At 32.9% G+C, this 23,694-nt stretch overlaps 1 protein-coding gene across 2 annotated transcripts in view; it reads right to left on the reverse strand.

Annotated features, from left to right (window-relative positions):
• ADAM2 (ADAM metallopeptidase domain 2) overlaps window positions 1-23,694 on the reverse strand; it is a 134,443-nt gene that overhangs the window by 97,822 nt on the left and 12,927 nt on the right. The window contains exons 1-5 of one of the 2 annotated variants that reach the window (XM_053216556.1): window positions 20,586-20,664; window positions 12,071-12,128; window positions 10,017-10,093; window positions 9,425-9,593; window positions 4,878-4,934 (exon numbers count right to left, since the gene is read on the reverse strand). In XM_053216556.1, coding sequence (XP_053072531.1) covers window positions 4,878-4,934; window positions 9,425-9,593; window positions 10,017-10,048 — 258 coding nt within the window. In that variant the 5' untranslated portion in view covers window positions 10,049-10,093; window positions 12,071-12,128; window positions 20,586-20,664. Of the gene's footprint in view, window positions 1-4,877; window positions 4,935-9,424; window positions 9,594-10,016; window positions 10,094-12,070; window positions 12,129-20,585; window positions 20,665-23,694 lie in introns of those variants that run through there. The other variant, XM_015076050.3, reaches the window with a different exon arrangement.

Raw genomic sequence — 23,694 nt, forward strand, 5'->3', positions numbered from 1 at the left:
TAATACAATAATAGCATGGGACTTAAAAACCCTACCCATATCAACAGATAGATTATCTAAACCCAAAATCAACAAAGAAACAATAGCTTTGAATGACACACTGGACCAGATGGACTTAATAGATATATTCAGAACATGCCATCCCAAAACAGCATAATACAAAATCTTTTCAGGTGCACATGGAACATCATCCAGAATATATCACATATTCTATTACAAATCAGGCCTCAACAAATACAAAAAGACTGAATCATACTATGCACTTTTTATGACCACATGCTATGAAATGAAGTCAAGCACAAGAAAAAAATTGAAAAACCACAAACGCATGGAGATTAAAAAACATGCTAATGAATGGGTCAACAAGGAAAATACATGGAAACAAATGATAATGAAAATGCAAGAGTCCAAAACTTTTGGGATGCAGCAAACGTGGTCCTAAGATGAAAATATTTACCAATGCAGGCCTACCCTAAGAAGCAAGAAATTTTTCAAATAAACAAACTAACTTTACACCTTAAGGAGCTAGAAAAAGAATAACAAATGAGGCCTAAAGCCAGTAGAAAGAAGAAAATAGTAAAGATTAAAGCAGAAGTAAATTATATAGAAACTGGGGGAAAAAAAACAGAACAATGAAACCAGGAGCTGGTTCTTTAAAAAAATTTATAAAATTAATAGATCTCTAGTGAGACTTATCAAAAAGAGAGTGACAAACAGACAGACATAGAAAAAGGAACCAAATAAATAAAATAACAAATGAGAGAGGAAAAATAACTAACACCACAGAAATACAAACAATTATAACAGAATATTATGAAAAACTATATGTCAACAAATTGGACAACTTGGAAGACATTGATAAATTCCAAGACATATATATTACCAAAATGAAAACAAGAGAAATAGAAGACTTGAACAGAACAATAACCAGCAAAGATACTGAGTCAATATTGAAAAATCTCCCAATAAACAAAAGCCCAGGGCCAAATAGCTTCACAGGCAAACTCTACCAATTTGGATGAGTTAATACCTATTCTCAAACTATTCTAAAAAATACAGGAGGAAGGAAAATTTTCAAACTCATTCTATGAGGCCAGCATTACCCTGATATCAAAATCAGACAAAAACTCCACTAAAAAAGAGAACTACAGGCCAACATCCCTGATGAAAATAGGTGCAATAATTCTCAATAAAATACTAGCAAACTGAATCCAGAAATACATTAAAAAAAACCAATCACCACAATTGTGGGATTTATTCCTGTGTTGCAAGGGTGTTTCAATATTTGCAAATCAATTAACGTGATATGCCACATTAATAAAAGAAAGGATAAGAATCATATTATTACTTCAATAGATGTAGAAAAATCATCTGAAGACATCTATTCATGATAAAAACTCTCAACAAAGTAGGCTTGGAGGAAACATACCTCAGCATAATCAAGGCCATTTGTGAAAAATCCACAGCTAATATCTTTTATGAGGAAAAAATGTTCCTATGGTCAGGAACAAGACAGGGATGTCCACTCTTACCACTGTTATTTATCATAGTACTAGAAGACCTTGCCTCAGCAATCAGACAACAAAAAGAAATAAAAACCATCCAAATCAGCAAGGAGGAAGTCAAAATTTAACTATTTGCAAATAACATGATACTCTGTATAGAAAAGTCTAAAAAACTTCATCAAAAAAATTCCTAGAACTGATACATGAATTCAGTAAAGTCCCAGGATAAAAAATCAATGTACAGAAATTTGTTGCATTCCTATACACCAATAATTAAGCAGCAGAAAGAGAAATTAAGGAGTTATTCCCATTTATAATTGCTCCAAATCCAATAAGATACCTAGGAATAAACCTCACCAAAGAAGTGTAAGACCTGTACTCTGAAAACTATAAATAGTTATTAAAAGAAATTGAAGAGGATATAAAGAAATAGAAAGAGGTTCCATACTCATGGATTGGAAGAACAAATATTGTTAAAATGTCTATAGTATACAAGGCAATCTACACGTTTAATGTAATCCTTATCAAAATACCAACAGAATTTTTCACAGAAATAGAACAAACAATCCTAAAACCTGTATGGAACCACAAAAGACCTTGCATAGTCAAAGCAATCATGAAAATGGAAAGCAAAGCTGGAGGCATCACAATTCCAGCATCACAATCATAGCTTCAAGTTATGTTATAAAACTGTAGTGATTAAGACAGTGTGGTACTGGCACAAAAACAGACACATAGATCAATAGAACAGAATAGGGTGTCCAGAAATAAACTCACAACTTCACAACTTAATCTTCAGCAAAGCAGGAAAGAATATCCAATGGGGAAAAAAAGTCTCTTCAACAAATGCTGTTGGGAAAACAGAACAGCAACATGCAAAAGAATGAAACTGGACCACTTTCTTATACCATACACAAAAAATAAATTCAAAATGGATTAAAGACCTAAATGTGAGACCTGAAACCATAAAAATCCTAGAGAAGAATATAGGAAGTAACCTCTTTGACACTGACCACAGCAACTTCTTTCTCAATGTGTCTCCTGAGGCTGGGTAAACAAAAGCAAAAATAAACTATGGGACTACATAAAAATTAAAAGCCTCTGCACAGTGAAAGAAACAATCAACAAAACTATAAGGCAAGTTATGGAATGGGAGAAGATATGCAAAAAAAGTAGTACCCAAAATCTATAAAGAACTTATAAAACTCAGCACCAAAATAAAATAAATGAATAATACAATTTAAAAATGGTCAGAAGATATGAATAGATATTTTTCAAGAAGACATCCAGACGGCCAACAGACAAATGAAAAGATGCTCAGCATCATTGATCATCAGGAGACACATCAAAACTGCACTGAAATATCATCTTACACCTATCAGAATGGCTGAAATCAACAACACAAGAAATAACAGGTGTTGGTGAGGATATGGAAAAAGGAGAACCCTCTTGCACTGTAGGTGGAAATACAAACCAGTGCAGCCACTCTGGAAAAAAGTATGGAGATTCCTCAAAAAGTTAAAAATAAAAAACTGTAGGCAATCCAGCAAATGCACCATGAGGTATTTACCCAAAGAATAAAAATAATAATTCAAAGAGATACATGCATTATCTACAATGGCCAAACTATGGGAACAGCCCAAATGTCCATCAACTGATGAATGACACAATGGAATATCACTCGGCCATAAAAAAGAATGAAATGTTGCTATCTGCAATGATATGATGGAGCTCTCATTACGCTAAGGAAAATAAGTCAAAGAAAAACAAATACCACACGATTTCACTCATATGTGTAATTTTTGAAACAAACCAAATGAGCACAGGGATAAAAAAAAGAAAGAGAGAGGCCAAACAAACTATAGAGAAAAAACTGATGGTTACCAGAGTAGAAGTGGGTAGGGAATGGGTTAAATAGGTGATGTGGATTAAGGAGTGAACTTGTGATGAGCATCGGGTGTTGTATGAAGTGTTGAATCACCCTTGAAGTTAATATTACCCTGTATGTTAACTGGAATTTAAATAGAAACTTTATGAAAAGTAAAATAAAGTATACTGAAACAGCTAAGGGAAAAGAATGAACTGAAGGAAATTTAAAAAAAGGAACATGATATATGAAAAAAAATGAGAAAAATAACAAGGATATAAAAATTATTTTAAATTTGAAACAAATTCTGGAGTAGAATAATACAATAAATAAATTGAAAATTCATTAGAAGGGGTCAACAGTAGATTTGAAGAGACATATGAAGGAATCAACAGACTCAAGGGTAGGATAATTGAAATTACTAAGAACCAAAGAGGGGGGTAAAGGGGGACTTATACCACTGTGCAGAATAATATATGAATTGTGGAATCCCTGAAAAAGAACAGAGATTATTTTTGAAGAAACAATGACCAAAAAGTTCCCAAATTTGATAAAATACATGAACCTACAAATCCTGGACTCAAACAACACTAAGAAGCATAAATCCAAAAACAAACCACAAGACACATTATAATCAAAGACATTGTAATCAAACTGTCAAACCTAAAGACAAATATAGAATACTGAAAGCAGCAAGACAGAAGTAATTAATCACATAGAAGGGATGATAAGATTATCAGTCATTTTCTTCATCAGAAACCTCAGAGGTCAGAAGACATTAGGATAATATATTTAAAGTGTCAAATGCAAAATGGTACAGTCACTGTAGTAGAAATTCTGGCATTTTCTTACAAAATGAGGCAAATTCTTACATATGATCTAGAAATAATACTCCTTGGTATTTACCCAAAGTAGTCATAACTTATGTCCACACAAAAACCTGCACATGGATGTTTTTAGCAGTTTGGTTTACAATTTTGAAAGCTTGGAAGCAACCAAGATATCCTTCAGTATGTGAGTGACTAAATAAACTGTGGTGTATCCAGGCAATAGAATTTTATTCAGTGCTGAAAAGAAATGAGCTATTAAGCCAGGAAAAGGCATGCAGCAAAGTTTAAAACATACACTGTATGTTTCAATTACATGACACTCTGAAAAAGCAAAACTTTGGGGACAGTAAAAAGGTCAGGCATTGCCAAGCATTAGAGAAATAGAAAGGATAAATACAAATTATAAATAAAAATTACTAAGAAACTATCCTAAAGGTAGCAATTATTTTTATTTATATTATTTATATAAAATTAAGAATAAGTTTATAGATATTTTATTTTCTTTTTTTAGATATTTTATTTTCAATTTACTGATAGTAGTAATTTAAAATACATTAAAGCAGCGATAAAGCAAAAATTGTCATTTATTGTCATTTGTTAAAAAATAATTCCAACTTTTTTATAAACCTTCATTGCTAAAATAAATGGATGTAAAATAAATTAAAATATACTTACCAAATTTTTTTCAACTACAACATGCATTTCTATATACTGAGAGAACTCTGAGAGTGGCTGAAAAAAATCCACAAACTTTACATCAAAATTGAAGAATTACTTAAATATTTTAATATTTATCACTACTTCATGAATTCGATGTCGCCAAATCTGATTTATATATATAAAAATAGAACCAGATAATATAAGCAAAACTTGGCATCACTGAATCATTTTCAGAAATCTTGCCTTTGTCATATCTTTTCTACCTGATCAAATATTTATTTAAAAAAATTTTTTTAATCCTTATTTATTTTTGAAAGAGAGACAGAGTGTGAGCAGGGGAGGAGCAGAGAAGGAGGGAGACACAGAATCCAAAGCAGGCTCCAGGCCCTCAACTATCAGCACAGAGCCCAACGCGGGGCTCGAACTCACAAACCATGAGATCATAACCTGAGATGAAGTCGGACGCTCAACCGACTGAGCCACCCAGGCACCCCTACCTGATCAAATATTTAATTCACTCAAGGAAAACTTTCCTCTAATTCCATTGTCCATATTCTCATTGGTACTTGTCTATTCATCTTATTTTCTCTGTTTCTATTTCTCAATTGACTTCCCAATACAAGATGTATGTGTTTAATTAGATTAAAAATCCTATTATACAGTAGTATGTGGTACTATGTTTTTTTTTCTATATCCCTAAAAGGTGAGGACACATCTGTGTTTAGAGGAGTGGGATTTCATTTAAAGGATAAAATTAACTTTTGTATAATTTACCTCAGAAAAATGCTAGCCAACAGAGAATCAAAATAACTAATACTCTTAAATTGGATCATAGAAATCTCAAGATGTATATTCTGGGTATGATGTGATCCACGTAGATCATAGTAATTAAATTAGGCATAAATGTGAAGCCTAATGGTGTTTGAAGTCTGGCTTATTTTTATGCGACTCGGATTGTTTCCCAAACATGGGGATACAATAATAATTGTTATAATTACTACCAATAAAATGTTACTTATTTTCATCAGTTTTTATGAAGGAGAAATGCACTGGGGAAAACATGTAAGACAGACATTGCAAGCACTTTAAGACTACAGTGTGGATAACTCAAAATATTTTGTTACTAAAATAGCATATCATCTACAGGCACAGGAAAATATTTAGAAGTAGAAAAGGAGGGCCAAATTTCAGAAATTGAGGAAAATGTTATCATGCTCATTTTAGTGTGTGCTTTTTCTTCTTTACACTGATATTTAATCCCTTGAAAGTTCAAAACCATTTCGTTTTCATTAAAATGCTTTCCTTAATGTATAAAAAAGAGAATTAAAGAGGAACAACAAATCTGGTACTTAGTGGAGATCAGAAAAGTGACAGTTATATGAATTTAAAGGGGAAAAAAAGTTGAGAAAGGTCAGAAAGACACATTTACAGATGATTGACTACTCACTTTAAATTCCCCCTCACCTTAAAATTCTCTTTCTAGGCCCAAGTCTTGGAGATTTAACGGTTTCATTTTAAAAATGCAAGTGAAATCCCCTTATTGTCTAACTGGTTTCTTACTATCACTTCCAAAATTAAGCACCAAATATTGCAAAGAAGTTTTGCTTATAGAACTTTATCATTTTATTAAAGTCCCTAAACAAGAAATGACACTACCTTATCTGAGGATAAAAGTAAACATTTAAATTATTTGAGAGAAATAATACATTAATGGATTGAGTGATTAAAATCTATTTGTTTTAAGGAAAATAAGTGTTGGCTAACATTCACTGAAATAACCCTTGATCACTGTCTTCTTTGAGATTGAGATTGGTAATATTTAGTTAACAAAAATTTATTTACTCATTTATGGAACAATAAGCTTTCATGCAGAAAAAAATACATAGTCCGTTCTGGCCAAATAAAAGTTCAATACAAAGTTGCATAAATTAATGCCAAGAATTGTTATGTGTTGGAAAAGTTGATAACTTGATAGCTTTGAAAGCAGATAACTTGATTTCAAAAGACCTCTAAAGTTATTTTATTTGATAAGAGAAAGTAGCCATATACAGAGACAAATTTCTTAATTATGTGTTACATAAAGATGATTCCAACTGCAGGAAAGTTTGCTTTGGTCAAGTAAATACTAAAGAATTGGATCTAAGCAAGAAAATCACATAACACCTCCAGATGATCCAATTCCAATGTAGATGGATTAAAGGTTTAAGTTTAAAAGATATCAAAGGTCATTGGTATGAATATTCAGGGAGGGAGAAGGGACATGAAGATAAAATTTGAGAGATAGATACAAACTTACAAACTTAGATATACAGATGATAGATATACATAAATAAGTAGATAGATAATGTGTGTTTGTGTATTTTAACTTGAGCGACCATTAAGTCCAATATGGGATAACTCAGGAAGAAATTTAGAAAGAAAGTGGGAGATCTGTAAATTACAGCAGACAAATCCATGGAAAGGTATATGACAAAAATATGAAACCTGACAAAGGAAATATCGGTACCTAGAATGTGAGTATATCTATAAGGAAAAGTCAGAAAACATGGGATAGAATGAAAAACAGGAGAGTTTTTCAGAGAGTAAAGTGAGTCATAAATTACAGGGATTTTTTATTGTATTTCACCATTAATATCATACTTAATGGCAATAGACTGAATCCTTTCCTCCTAAGATTGGAACAAGACAAGGATATCTTTTCTCACCTATTCAACATTATACTTGAGGTGTTAACTAGGGCAGTTAGGCAATGAAAAATAAATGAAAGTTATCCTACTTGCAAAGGAAGAACATAAACTGTCTTTATTGAAGATAACATAACCTTATACATAGAAAACTACAAAAAGCTCAGTAAGAAACCAATAAGCAATTTAAACAAGTTTGCAGGATACAAAATCAGTATATATAAATCAACAATTTCCAAACACTAATAGTTAGAAACATAACTTTGAAATAAAAATTAAAATTTCAATAATATTTAAATAAAAAATGTAGAAATAAACTTAACAAAAATAGTTTTGATGACAACTTAGAAACTGAACTATACAAAACATTGCAAAAAGAAATTAAAAAACAAAAAGCTATTCAGTGTTCACAGATAAAGTCAGTATTATTAAATGGCAATATTTCCCAGGGCAATCTACAAAATCAACATAACACCATCTGGTTCTCTAAGGGAATTGAAAATAAAATTTAAAATGTATTTAGAAATGAATACTACCCTGAATAGCCGAAACAATCTCATAAAAGAACATCTCTGAAGAGTGTACACTTACTAATTCCAAAACATACTTCAAAGATATAGTGGTTAAACAAATAAAAGTGTGGTTCTATAATAAGAATAGACATAAAGATAAAACATAATTGCAGTGCAGAAATAGTCCCGAACATATATGGTCAACTGATCTTTGGCAAGGCGGGGGGGGGGGGGGGGGGGGGGGAGGGGAGGGAAGCCATGAAAATTCAGTGGACCAAAGTTTAGTTTTTTTAAAGAGAAAGAATTGGAAAAACTAGATTTAAAATAAAAAATGATGAATTTAGAAGACTACCTCACTCCAGACAAAAATTAAATTATATTGGATTATAAATTAAAATGCAAGAAATTAATGTTTTAGAAGAAATATAGTAATGAATTTTCTAATTCTGGTATGATGGTTAATTTTATCTGTCAACTTGATTGGGCCATAATACACTGATTTGTAGTTAAACATTATTCTGGATGTTTCTGTGAGTGTGATTTCAGATGAGATAAACATTCATAATGGTGGACTTTGAGTAAAACAGATTACACTCTATAATGGGTAGACCTGGTCCAATCACACACACATAAACATATATAGGCATCTTGTTGGTTATGTTTCTCTGAAGAAATATATGCCCTGAAAGAGACCCTTAACTACTGTATTTGCAGAGCTGAGAGGGTTGAAAACCAAACTCATAATCTCATTTATATGAATGGATGAATTATAACACAAATTGAATGTTCAATCTTACAGGTGTCTACTGTTAAAGTGTGGACATTAATTGGGAAGCAATGAGATTCTGAAAATTGGAAAAAAGACATATAGCAAGATTCTGACAAAGCTAGGGGCCACTGATCCCTTAGATCCTGATGAGTCTTCTTTGCCAGTAGAAGCAGCCTCTCTATCCCTGCATAGGAAGATTGTCTTTCTTCAGGAAAATGTAAATGCCTCTCCTGAGGCCATTGCCTTAAAAGATGCTGGTGATTCTCCTCAGGACTCTAGGTATATATCTTCAATATTTATGTGAATTTCATTATATGTTAATTATATCAACATTTTGACATAATAAATATGGAGAAAGGAGTGCATCTGCAGACGATAAAGGTCCAGATCCCAAGAAAATTTGCTACTAACAGTGGAAAATGCCTGTTTGGAGTTCTAGAGAATTGAATGACTAGTTTTGAGACTTACAATATAAGTCATGAAGTTTCTGGTACATCTACCTATAATGTATATTAATGTAAATAATTTGTGCATTAGAAAAATATAGTTTATATTGTTGCATAGCAATAATCATAGTTTACTCAATTAATCACCTACCTCTATACTTTGTATTTTATAGGGCATTTCTCTTGATTCAATACCCTTCTCAGCATATAAAGAAACACCTTTATGCTTATGTTTTACTTCATAAATCACGTGTTCAAAACCTATTGAAGGCTCCAAGGGCTCAATCCCATAACTCACATTTTCAAACTGTAGTAAGCCCCTACAAATTCCAAAAATAAGTAAATAAATAAAATAATGCATTTTTAAAGTCAATAAAATAAATAAATAACAAAATTATACTGGAACAGTTTTTTTTAACAGTATGTAGATTATTTTGAGTCTTGGTCTTAGATGGTAAAGTAGGAAAAAGTTACTGAATATCCACAAACTTACTGAATGGCACAGAATAGTAACATTATTGATATTCATCTAGCAATTAATATTTCATAGTCTATAAATATCTCAAAAATCTTAATTCAGGATTGGGTAGGAGATATTACAAGAATTTCCATATTGTGCTTTTCCACTGACAATTTCCCACAATAAGTCATGCCTCATTTTAGAACCCCTGAATATAATTTTAAAAATTTAAAAACTTTAAGACAATATTATACTTTGTAATTATCAAACTATATAACACAACCTGAGTCCAGTACATGTGCTGATGGTCACCATAGAATTTGGATAACCTTCAATAAACCCTCGGTAGTAGCAAAAATTCTGAAAAATAAAGATAAAATACGTAGACCTATATTAGAATAATTCACGTTAAAGGAACTATTTTCAAATATTTAAAACATATATTTTTTGTGTGTGTATGTGTCAAATATTGTTTCCAAAACAGATTTATAAGATTATTAAATAAACATTTGGCTCAACTGAACAAAAAGTTCCCGAGTTCAAAGAGAATTAAGTACACTTCCATATTTTTCCTGTTATAAATTAAACCTAACATTTGTAGTCATTAGGATCAAAGTAAAATAATCAAAAATTTATTTTTTCACCCTCTTGACTTAAGTTTGCAAGATAGAGGTAAAAAAAATAAATCCAAAAGAGAATTTTTTTCTTTTCAAAATTACTTGAGTGTAATGGCAGAACAGCTTGCATTAACTCTGTCACTAATAGGGGCGCCTGGGTGGCTCTGTCGGTTAGGCGTCCGACTTTGGCTCAGGTCATGACCTCACACTCTGTGAGTTCGAGCCCCGTGTGGGACTCTGTGCTGACCGCTCAGAGCCTGGAGCCTGCTTCTGATTCTGTGTCTCCCTCTCTCTCTGCCCCTCCCCTGTTCACGCGCTGTCTCTCTCTGTCTCAAAAATAAATAAATGTTAAAAATATTAAAAAAAAAAAAAAAGAAAAAAAACCTCTCTCACTAATAAATATAAACTTCGGAAAAATAATGTTTTAATTACATCTACAAAGGCAGGCAGGTAAAGGTGGGAGCAGGGAATCCACACTAGAAAGAAGAAAACTGCATTTTCTGATATTTGCACTTGTGTGTGTTTTCACCTGAGAGCACTCCCCAACACAGGGCAGTGTAAAGTAGCTAATATTCCAACAGCAACAACAACAACAACAACAAATTACTGACCAGAGTTTGACAGTTTCTAAAAACTGGATGTGATATATTCAGGGAAGGAGGAGGCAGAGTGAGGTCTTAAAACAGGGTGCTATTAACCAACTTCAGTGTAGGTTATTTACTTACATCTAAATTGAGACTATATGAAAGAAATCTCAAGTAGTTTAGCAGAAACTAAGACCAAAAAAACTGGAAGAACTAAGGAGAGATTTTTGGCTGTCTCCAAACACAAGAGAGTAGAGGTTGGAAACTCACTCCAGTCAATTGTCTGAGAGAGCGAGAATTAAGAAAGTCACAAGCTCCACAATGTATCATTGAATATAGCGAAGGTATGATTTTAAAATATTTTGTATGTAAACAAAAGAAAAATGTGCTCCTTAGTTATGAGAAAATTCCAAAAGAGAACTGACCCTGAAACAACCAAGGATTTTGCAATTATTTTTAAAATAAAGGAATTACAACAGATATTAAAAATGTGATCAAGAATATAAAGGAAAATTTGGACACAATAAGGAGATTCAGCAGAGAAATACAGGTTATAAAAATGCCAGGTCTAAATTTTAGAACAAAAAATATATTTAAAATGAAATATACCGGGTAGTACTTAATGCACATTGGAGAGGCAAGAGAAAAGGTTTAAAAAATACTTAGAATATGGACCTGTAGAAGTGATCAAATCTGAGAGAAAGCTGAAAAAAAAAAGCTTTGAAAATTAAATATAGTTGCAGCAACCAATGGGACAATGTATCTAACATATGTTTAATTGGAGTCCCAGAGAAATGGGAAGAAACAATAGGTACAAAAACAGTTGAAAAGATAATGATTAAAGTTTCCCTAAATTTAGTGAAAAACTGCAATTATAGACAAAGACACTAAATATACAAATGGACAAAGGCTAGATCATATATAAAAATAGAAATGTGTCACACAACCCTCTGTAATCTGTCCAGGAAATAAACCCCCAAGTTGGCAAGAAATAGCCCAGAAAGCCAGCCTGCTGCAAGTCAGACTTTGTGGGAAGGCACATTGCTATCTCCAGTAATAATCCAGGAAGCTAAACAATAACTTATGTAACAGTCACCCCCAAATGACCAGGACTTGATGAAAAACTGTCAGCTTACCTAATTTTTGTCTCTCCTTCCAATTTAGGACCAACCAGAGAGAGTCAAATATGCACTCCTAAACATAAAACATAAAATGTTTCAACACTACTAGTTAGTTCACCGACAGCTTTCTCATGCCAACAAGAAGGGCATACCTGAGCTTTCCTTTTCTACCACCATATAAACCTTTCCCACTTTCCTGCCTGCCTTTGAGTGTCTGCCAAAACTCAAGTGATGGTAGCTGTATACCAAAGTACGACTACTTGGAATAAGTAGACTTTGCTTGTTCTCATTTGTTTGATTTTTGTTTATTTCCACAAGATCTAAGGAACTCATTACAGTGAAATAAAACAAGCCATAGAAACTACTTGTGAAAGTGACCAGATAGTGGAATAAACAGAAAAACTTCAAAGTAGACATCATAATTATGTTCAAAGAATTTTTGAAGGAAACCATGGTTTAAAAAATAGAAGTATGAGGAGCACCTGGATGGCTCACTCAGGTGAGCATCTGACTTTGGCTCAGGTCATGATGTCACAGTTCATGAGTTCAAGCCTTAAATCAGGCTGGTTGCTGTCAGTGCAGATCCCATTTCAGAACTCGCTTCAGATCCTCAGTCCCTCTCTCTGCCCCTCCCCTGCTTGTGTTCTCTCAAAAATAAAAAGCATTTTAAAAATAAAAAATGTAAATATAAAAAAATAGAAGTATTATGACAATATCATATCAAATAGAGACTATCAATAAAAGGTAGAGATTGCCAAGGTAAGAATGGTAAAAACAAGACACAACTATAATATATCGACAGGTACCATGCTTTAAATGCAAAGGTACAAACAGATGGGGAATAAAAGAATAAAAAAGATGTATCATGCAAATAGCAACTAAAAGCAAATCTCAGTGACTATACTAATATCATACAGAATAGGCTTTAAAACAAAAAATTGTTACTGGAAATAAAGAACAGCATTTTATAATAATAAAAGGTTCAATTCAACAGGAAGATATAACACTTGTAAGCATACTTGCATGAAATAACAGAACACCAAAATGCACAAAGCAAAAATAGGTAAAAGTGAAGGGAGAAATAGACAATTCAACAATTGTAGTTGGATATTTCTTTTCTTTTTCTATCCCACTTCCAACAATGGATAGAACAACTAGGCAGATCAACAAGGAAATACAAAGCTTGAAAACACCATAAACCAACTAAACCTAGCAGACATTTGTAAAACTCTCCACTAAACAACAACATAATATACATTCTTCTGATGTACACATGGAACATTTTCTAGGCTAGACCATATGCTAGGCCATAAAAAAGTCTCAATTAACTTAAAAGTTTACAAAAAATAAAAGTATGCTTTTTGGTAACAATAGCATGAAATTAGAAATCATTTGCCAAAAATTTGGGAAAACTAACAAATATGTGGAAATTAAATATCACATTCTTAAATAACTTATATGGGTCATAAAAGAAAGAAACATGAACCCAGAGAATACTTTAAAATAAATTAAAATGAAGACACACCATAATAAAAAGTAGCTAAGTAAGTGATAAATTTATATCTATAAATGCATATATTAAGAAAGAAGAAGGGTTTCAAATTAATATCCTAACCATCCACCTAGGACACTGGGGTGGGGGTGAGGGGTGGGAACAAACTAAACCTAAATTGAACAGAAGAAAGGAAATAACAAAGATAAGAGTGAAGTAAAATAAATAATAATAGATAAAAAATAAAATATATCAATCAAACCAAAAGGAGACTCTTTAGAAAGATAAACAAAATTGACAAACCTGTATAACAGCCTTGTTTTTGATACAGAAACTTATTTCTCAGCAAAGTGCAACAATGGATTTATGTACTTGGATTTAACATATACTTTCAGTTGAAAGCAGTTAGTCTAGTTGGAAGATACACATTTATGCTTTCCATCTCAGTAACTTTAACTCTAAATGGTCTACCAAGGGACATAATAATAGTTCCACTAATTTGGAAGATGAAACTTCCAAATGGATACGTTGAAATTCTTATGCCACTAAACATAGGCTCATCTAGTGGCTGGAGTGACTGACTCTGAATACCAAAAGAAAGTTGGTTTCTGTTACCAATGAAAGCAAGAAGGGCTATGTCTTGAACCTAGCTGATTATTATAGCAACCAAAAGAGAGTATAATTAAAAATGCAGATCCTTTCGGAATAAAGATTTGTTCTTTTCAGTTTGTAAATATCCTTAGCAAACTAAGGTTCTGGGTGAAAGCGATGGGAACAGGGAACAGATAGTAGGGGTAAAAAAAAGCTATAGATAGCAATCATGACTTACTAATGAAGACAATAGTGATTTTGCATACTTTCTCTTTGCTTCTTATATGTATGCATATGTGTTTATTTGTGTATGCTAACCACTTTCTTTTTCTTTTTCCTTCTTCCTATTAGTTTACCTACAAGTTGTTGGAAGTTAACTTTATAATTTAATCTCTAGTTCATGTAGTATTCATTGGGACTGTAACTGAATTTGAGGAGAAATTAATATAGCTAGCAATGGACATGATGGCTCTTGTGATTATGTGTCTCCTCAATTGGGGGCAAAGGTGAGAATTTCTTCATTTGTAAAAAGGGTGGCTGAATCTTGTTAAGCAGAAACACAGGGTAGTTTTATTTTACCAGAGTTTAAATGTGTGCAAATGAAAGCTGAACAAAGTTGTGTACTTAGTCCTTATTGATGCATTGGCACCCAGCTTCTAATAAATCTTTTACCTGCTTTGCGCAAACGAATCTAGGCCCATAAATTACTCCTTTGCCAAATGGTACTAAAGTTTTGCCAGTAGAAGGTGCTGGAGAGCATGAGAAGAGAGCTTTATTTCCCAATTCCATGGGGCTAGTTTGGAAGGCTCCTGAACAGTGTGCATCTAATTGCACCAGCAGGGTCCTTCAGTGCCTGATGATTCTTCAGTCCACAGATCTCTGAGTGCATGGTGGTCACTAGCATCCATCAGCCAGTAGTTTCCTCCTATAATTCAGGTCCGTCTCCTTTCATAGCAGAGTGGCTTTCTGAGATACCTCTTTGTGAACAGCTTTCCTGACTAAGCAGATTTTCAGAAAGTTCCAAAGAGAAATTTTACAGCAATACCTGTTGGTACAGCACCATAGTGACTTCCTGCTATCTATCAGACATCCATTTCTGCACCCCTTCTAACAAGGTTGGGATCTCAACTCTGGATGATGAGACTGTCTTCTTCATCCCAGTACTAGATCTGCTGGATGCTTCTTTTATCTGGTATTCCTGGTTTTTAGAGATCTCTTTACTTCTTATTTTTTATTCTAGTCCCCATTACAGTTGGTAATTCTTTATGTTAAACTTTCCTTGTTCACATTACTATATGGTTTATTTACATTAATTAAACATAAACTAAAACAGTGTCATGCCTTATTTAAAAAAAAATATTTCATTGTTGTCTCACCTTAATGGATTACTTTGTGTTTTTTATTGTAGACCCCTGTACAGTTTCATCTGTACAAATCATACTTTATAAGATCAAGATAAAATACCTGTATCTTTCCATGTGCTTTCGTCTACTTCCTTCCAAAAGTGGTTTATATGATTCAGATTGATAACATTTATAATTCTTTGGAATAAGCAGTAAATTATATTGACCTTATAAATAGGTTAATTGGAAAAGTTGTAAATCAATAAATAAAAAATCATTTTTAACTCAGCATAGAATAAAATCTTCATTTTAGGAATCAAAATGCTCATTTTTATTATTCTTACTGTTCGATTTCCTTCTTCAGTTTTTCCTGTTTTGTCATTGTCATTTCTTGCACTGCTTTCTTCCATTTCAATGTTCTCTTTGCACTAAAAAGAATGTATACACTGTTGCTATTGTGTGTCATCTCCTACGAATGTTGACTAAATCAATTTTATGGCCAGTTCCGCTCAAGTTTCCAACATATTTCCTGAGTTCATCTATCAATTATTGAGAGAAGAATGCTTAAATAAATTATTTTAACAATTTATCTATTTGTCCTTTCACTTCTGTCAATTTCTACCTCATGTAATTTGAGGTCTGTTGCTATGTGCATACACATTTTGAATTGTTATGCTCTCCTAGTGACTTTACTTTTAATCATAATGAATATCTATTTGTTGTAGAGAGATTGTAAAGTCCACGACAATGATGAATGGCTTACACTTGTAAGTTCTAGGCACTGGGAACAAATTCTTTCTATGTCTAATGGGATGATTTGTTCTTCTGTAGATAAGTCTGTATTTATCAAGATAATATTTACCAAGGTAATATACCAAGATAATATGACTTTTAGGAATGAAAATCATTTGTAGACTTCATTAAAAACAAATTTGCTGGGGCTCCTGGGTGGCTCATTTGGTTAAGCTTCCAATTCTTGGGTTCAGTTCAGGTCATGATCTCAGTTTCATGAGTTTGAGTCCCACGTCCAGGCTCTGTGCTGACAGCTCAGAGCCTGCTTGGGATTCTCCCTCTCTCCCTCACTCTGTGCCCTGCCCCCACGCACGCTGTCTCTGTCTCTCTCAAAATAAATCAATAAACTTAAAAAAAAATTTTGCCTGCTTTTAACCTAATTTTATAAACTTTCCCGATTTTTCTTCCACTGGAAATAGGCCTGCGGCTTTGGCAAATGTAAGTTATCTACATGGAACCATATATTCATTGTATTTGAAGCCAACATTAACAACTTATTACATGCAGGTTATCAATAAAAAATTATTTGATTTATTTTTTAAATTACACATTTATCTCTCATGGTTACTGCTAGGAAGTAGGAAGTAGAGTTAGGTGTCAGGTATATATATATATATATATATATATATATATATTTGACTGACAGCATGGAGATTTATGTATTTCTATACTTTACTCCATAGATGACTCACATATATTTGCCTAATGTATTAAGCAAAATTTAAAGCAACTCACCATATGTATTATTTCTTCTGTTAAAAGCTGGTCTAAATAAAAATGCTTTAATTTCAAAGTACTGGTTGATTCACTACACAGAAGTCAGGAAAACGGAAAAAATCAATAGGAATTTGTAGGGCAGTACAAAGGAAAAAAGTAAAACAGCATTTGAGACATGGGTAATCCCTGCAATTCTATACATACTTATCAAGTCTTTTTATGAATTATAAATTCATTGTAGACATTATAATTATAGAATATAGACATTAAATGAAGTTCCAAGTGTTCCAAGTACATCAAAATTTAATATATTCTTAAATGTACATGAAATTCCATGTGTATTTATTTGGTCCTTGAATATTAAACATTAGACAAGTCTTTGGATTCTCCTTTTCTTCCAAGATTTACCTTTCCTGATTCAACTCATTTTAAGTATTTCACAATATATTGCTACATGTACATAAGCACATACATATACATCATCATGAAATAATAGCTTAAAAACATCATAAACATTTTTGGTTTGGTTCACCATCTGTGTAATAGAGCTAACTTGAGACACATTGTAAGAAGAAAGTTAGGGGTCCCCAGAAAGAAATATGAGACGTAGTTTTTGAGACACAAGAGAAGTCGTTTTAGGCCCCAGCTATTTTCTGTGATCAATGCTTTGCCAGCTCGATTTGCCCAAGCACACTTCTCCTAGATCTTCTTAGGAGGTATCAGAATCACAAAACAATGCAAAAAACTCAGCAGTTCAGGGTTTTAAGGGAACAAAGGAAATGAAAAAAACTAACAGTCTCTACCAGGTCAGGAAACAGCCTAATCATATCAGAGACATGAATCTGTGGTACCTGCTACTTTGATGAATTCCTGGATCAGTTGTAGCAGGTTTTTGGTGGAATCTTTTGGGTTTTCTATATACAGTATCATGTTGTCTGCAAAGAGTTAAAGTTTGGCTTCCTCCTTGCTGATTTGGAGGACTTTTATTCCTTTATGTTGTCTGATTGCTGAGGCTAGGATTTCCAATACTATGTTGAATAACAGTGGCACGAATGTACATCCCTGTATTTTCCTGACCTTAGGAGGAAAGCTCCCAGTTTTTCCCCATTGAGGGTGATATTAGTGGTGGGTCTCTTGTATATTGCTTTTATGATCTTGAGGTACTGCCCTTCTATCCCTACTTTCTTGAGGGTTTTTATCAAGAAAGAATGTTGTATTTTGCTGAATGCTTTCTCTGCATCTATTGAGAGGACCATGTGGTTCTTGTCCTTCTTTCATTAATATGATGTATCACATTAATTGATTTGCAGATATTGAACCAGTCTTGCATCCCAGGTTTAAATCCCACTTGATTGTGGTAAAGAATTCTTTTAATGCATTGTTCAATCCAGTTGGCTAGTATCTTGTTCATAATTTTTGCATCCATATTCATTGGGGAAATTGGTCTGTAGTTCTTTTTAGTGGGGTTTTGTCTGGTTTGGGAATCAAGGTAATGTTGGCCTCATAGGATGAGTTTGGAAGTTCTCCTCCCATTTCTGTTTTTTGGAACAACGTCAAATGAATAGGTGTTAGCTCCTCTGTAAACGTTTGGTAGAATTCCCCTGAAAAGCCATCTGACCCTGGACTCTTATTTTTGGGGAGGTCTTTATAACTAATTCAATTTCTTTGCTAGTTATGGGTCTGTTCAAATTTTCTATTTCTCCCTGTTTCAACGACATGCAGAAGAATGAAACCGGACCACATTCGTACACCATTCACAAAAATAAACTCAAAATGGATGAAAGATCTAAACACAAGACTGGAAGCCATCAAAATTTTAGAGGAAAAAGCAGGCAAAAACCTCTTTGACTTTGGCCGCAACAAGGTCTTACTTAACACATCTCTGGAGACAAGATAAACAAAAGCAAAAATGAACAACTGGGACCTCATTAAGATAAAAACTTCTGCACAGTGAAGGAAAAAATCAGCAAAACTAAAAGGCAACCAATAGAAATGGGAGAAGATATTTGCAAATAACAAATCAGATAAAGGGTTAGTATCCAAAATCTATAAAGAACTTATCAAACTCAACACCCAAAAATCAAATAATGCAGTGAAGAAATGGGCAAAAGATATAAATAGACACTTTTCCAAAGAAGACATTCAGATGGCCAACAGACACATGAAAAAAAATGCTCAACATTGCTTATCATCAGGGAAGTACAAATCAAAACCACAATGAGATACCACCTCACACCGCTCAGAATGGCTAAAATTAACAACTCAGGCAACAACAGATGTTGGCAAGGATGTGGAGAAAGGGAAACTCTTTTGCACTGCTGGTGGGAATGCAAACTGGTGCAACCACTCTGGAAAACAGTATGGAGGTTCCTCAGAAAAATTAAAAATAGAACTACCCTACAACCTAGCAATTGCATTACTAGGTATTTATCCAAAGGAGACAAAAACGTTGATTCAAACATACACCCCAATGTTTATAGCAGCACTATCAACAGTAGTCAAATTATGGAAAGAGCCTAAATGTCCATCAATGGATGAATGGATAAAGAAGATGTGGTATATATATGATGGAATATTACTCAGTGATTAAAAGAATGGAATATTACTTGGCAATCATAAAGAATGAAATCTTGCGATTTGCTACAATGTCGATGGAACTAGAGGATATTATGCTAAGAAAAATTAGTCAGAGAAAGACAAATATCCTATGACTTCACTCATATGTGGAATTTAAGAACCACAACAGATGAACCTCAGGAAAGGGAAATAAAAATAACATACAAACAAAGAGGGAGACAAACCATAAAAGATTCTTAAATACAGAGAACAAACTGAGGGTTGCTTGAGGGGAGGTGGATGGGAAATGGGCTAAATGGGTGATGGGCATTAAGGAGGGCACTTTTTGGGATGAGCACTGGGTGTTATTTCTAAGTGATGAATCACTACATTCTACTCCTGAAATAATTATTACACTATATGCTAACTAACTTTGATTTAAATAAAGTTTAAAAAATAAAATAAATAAGCAAGACCCTGCACTCTTTACTCAAGTTAAGAGAAAAAGCCCCCATCCACTTTATACTGGCTCTCTGAGCATGCCCATAGCCCCTTTCTCTTGTCCAACATTTACTTCTGTTTCATTATAATGTGAAAATCTCCACCCTAGGAGGAGCACAACCTTCATTAACATAGCACAAAATGCGTGTATAAGGCATGTTTTGTCAGGACGCCTGCACAACCTTATGCCCGCCTTTAGAAGTGATGGCAAAGCTCCCCTTTCTGAATAGTCATCCTAAATCCTAAATAAAAAGAAACTGCTCACTCCTGCTTGGGCTTTGGAAGCTAGTCTTTGTGATTTTATTTGTTGCAAATAAAGTTTGCCTTGTGTGACATCACCACCTGGTATAGTCTCTATCTGTAACTCACCAAGGAGCAAACTCATGCTAGTTCAGTTACAGCATCATCAAAAGTAAATGGTTAAATTTATTTTAAAACAAAACATAACTCCAACCCTTTGTTTTCTGACATGTGAACCCTAAGTAAGGTGATCGTAGAAAGTCACATAATAAAGGTAAACAGACAGTAGAAGTAATACCTGAAACTGTTGTTCAAGAGGCTTCATACTTCCTGTGCCATTATAACCATAAACTCTAAAATTACGAGGTAAAAAAGCCCTGTAAAATAAAGATATAAAGTATTTAATGGGAAATTTGTTTCCTAAGCTTCTATTTTGATATGTATTCCATTGTATTTATTATAGACAGGTAGGTAAACAGAGTCAGGGTGGAAATAGAGAGAGATTCCTGAAAACATTCACTTTGTTCTAATTTTACTCAAAAACCCTGGTGTCCAGACCTTTCTTTACTCACCTTACTGTCACACTGTCCTCTAGGCTGTTTTTAATTTTTTTTAATATTTATTAATTTTTGAGAGACAGAGAGAGACAGCGTGCGTGAGCAGGGGAGGGGCAGAGAGAGAGGGAAACACAGAATCTGAAGCATGCTACAGGCTCTGAGCTGTCAGCACAGAGCCTGACACCAGGCTCGAAACCACGAACCATGAGATCATGACCTGAGCCAAAGTCGGATGCTTAACCGACTGAGCCACCCAGGCGCCCCCTCTAGGCTGTTTTTTAAAACACGATAGGCAAGTTTTGTCTCAGGGTATTTGTACTACTTGTTGCCCCTTCCTGGGATATTCTTCAATATAGCTCATTGTCTCATCTATTTCAAGTGTTTGCTTACATATTCACTTAGTGAGGCTTATCTTGGCAAGTTTATTTCTTAAATGCCCTTTCCTAGTATCAAAACATAGGATTTCCAAACAATACTTCTAACTTTGCTCTTTATTTTTGCTTACGCATTTGTCACCTTCTAACATTAATCCTAATCCACTCATTTCTTATATCATTATTAGCTTCATTTGATAACAATATAAGCAGATTCTTGTCAATTTGGTTTACCAGTTCATCTGAAGCACTTAGAAGAATATCTGTAAAATAGCAAATGGTCAGTAAATAGTGAATTAATGTGGCAAGAATTCAACAAATTAGATGGAGATCTCAAATTTCAATATATTATTTGTAAATGTGGGAAGAATATGCCCTATGAAGACAAACAGTAAATGTAGATATCCCATTTTTATTTTCCTAATAAGCATAATATAAAGATTTTTGACTGCCATAGCAGTTTGGATTTGTTGACGTAAAAGTTCAAGGAGCCAAACCACTGACAAACAGAGCAAAATTTTTCGCATTTTTGTCATACCAAAAAAGAATATGACCCACAGTGGGGTGGGGCTCCAGGAAACACATAAATTCTGGGTTGAAGGAAAAAAAAAAGCTACATGTCCATGTTTGGTCAAGGAGAAAGCTACTGGGATGTCTAGAAACAGGCAGAACCCCTCGTGTCAGGTACTCCTAGAATGAAAGTACTGAGTTTTTGAGGTGTATCAAATACATAGCTTCTCTTCCTGTAAAATCTTTTGCCAATGTTTGAAATTGTGTGCAGTGGTCAAAGAGCTAAACTTAAAGTCTCTGAAAATAAAAGCAAGTATATATTTTTTAAATCAATGATACAGAATCAATAAGCTTTATTTAATTCAGGCATGATAAAAACAAAGAAAAATCACATCTGATGTTTTTAAGGACTAATGAAAACTAAAATAAAACCTTCAAAGTATTAAGAGGAAAAAGAAAAAAAAAAGATGTTACCTTTAAAGAAATAGCAACATGATTGACAACTACCTTGTCAATAAATATGAAGAAAGTCAGAAGATAACAGAATGACAGTTTTAAAAGGCTAAAGTCATTTTTAAAATGTCATCCTAGAATTTATTCCAGCAAAAAAAAATTTTTAAGAGTAGGTTTAGGTAAAAATTTAACACTGAAATAAACCAATATAATTAAAAACCAGCAGACTTGCAACAAAAATATGGAGAATTCCTGAGATATAGAAATTAAGTGCACATAGAAATGGAAATGTCGGAATAAATGAAGAGCAAATTTGTGAGTAAACTTGTGATTAAATATAAAAGAATATTGATTGTGCAAAAAATAATTATAATATCTCATTGGGGTTTAAAAGTATGGAGGATTATAATATCTGAAAAAATAATGAAAACATAGAAGAAGGAAGATGGAATTGAAAGGTTTAATGATCTGACAATATAGGGTAACTGATAAAAGTAATAATGCATATTAGATTCAATAACTCAGAGATTAATATGTTAATCTAGAGAAACAAATGAAAGAATAGAAAAAGAATGTATAAAAAAGAATTTAATTGAGGGGAAACGGTATAAAATGGTAGATTCATTAAAATGAACACAAAAGAAAAAAGAATATAAAATAAAATGCACAAAAGAAAAATAATAAAATTATTTCATAAACTAAATGGAAAATCAAAGGATCAGGAAAAGCAAGGCATCTTAAAACTGTTGAACAAGGCTGGACATCAAGAACTATTATAAAGTCATTGTAATTAGTATGGTATGGTATCTCATTAGACAAGTAATGCTCAAGAATAAACATATAAACTAGCAGAAGAGAAAAAAGGTATCAATAAAGAGACCCCCCTCATAAATAGTCATTTGATTTATGACATTGATTATAGTACAGTGAAGAGAGGTTGTGTTTTCTTCTCAATGGCCTTTTCTGATTCCATAGGATGCTAATATGAAAAATAATTAAGTCTTCACCTTTATGTTCACAAAACACATAAATATCAATTCTGGATGAATTTAAAGTTAACTATGAAAATAAAAACAATAAAAACCATTGAAAGAAAATAGTAGATTGGATGTATGACTGTATGTAAACAATGATTTCTTTTAAAATATGAAAAGAATAATACCTACAAAGTAAAAAATGATAATTTGGACTGCATTAAAAGAAATAATTTCACACTCAATAAAAAATAGACTGAATAAAAATGGAAAGAAAATGATAGAAAAAATGTAGTTTACAAATACTAAACAACAGAAAGTTAGTGTAACTATACATACACCAGATAAAATTTAAGAAAAACTAATTACTAAAAAATAGCCACATCATAATATTAAAATTGTATTCACACTCAAAATTTATACAATTTTGAAATTATAATCTCAAAAATGTAATTCAAAATTCACATAAGGAAACTTTACAATTTGAAAATCATTGTGGAAGATTTTAACACATATATATTACTAAATAATACAACAAA

This window comes from Acinonyx jubatus, chromosome B1 (assembly GCF_027475565.1).
Source record: "Acinonyx jubatus isolate Ajub_Pintada_27869175 chromosome B1, VMU_Ajub_asm_v1.0, whole genome shotgun sequence".
Lineage (NCBI taxonomy): Eukaryota > Metazoa > Chordata > Mammalia > Carnivora > Felidae > Acinonyx > Acinonyx jubatus.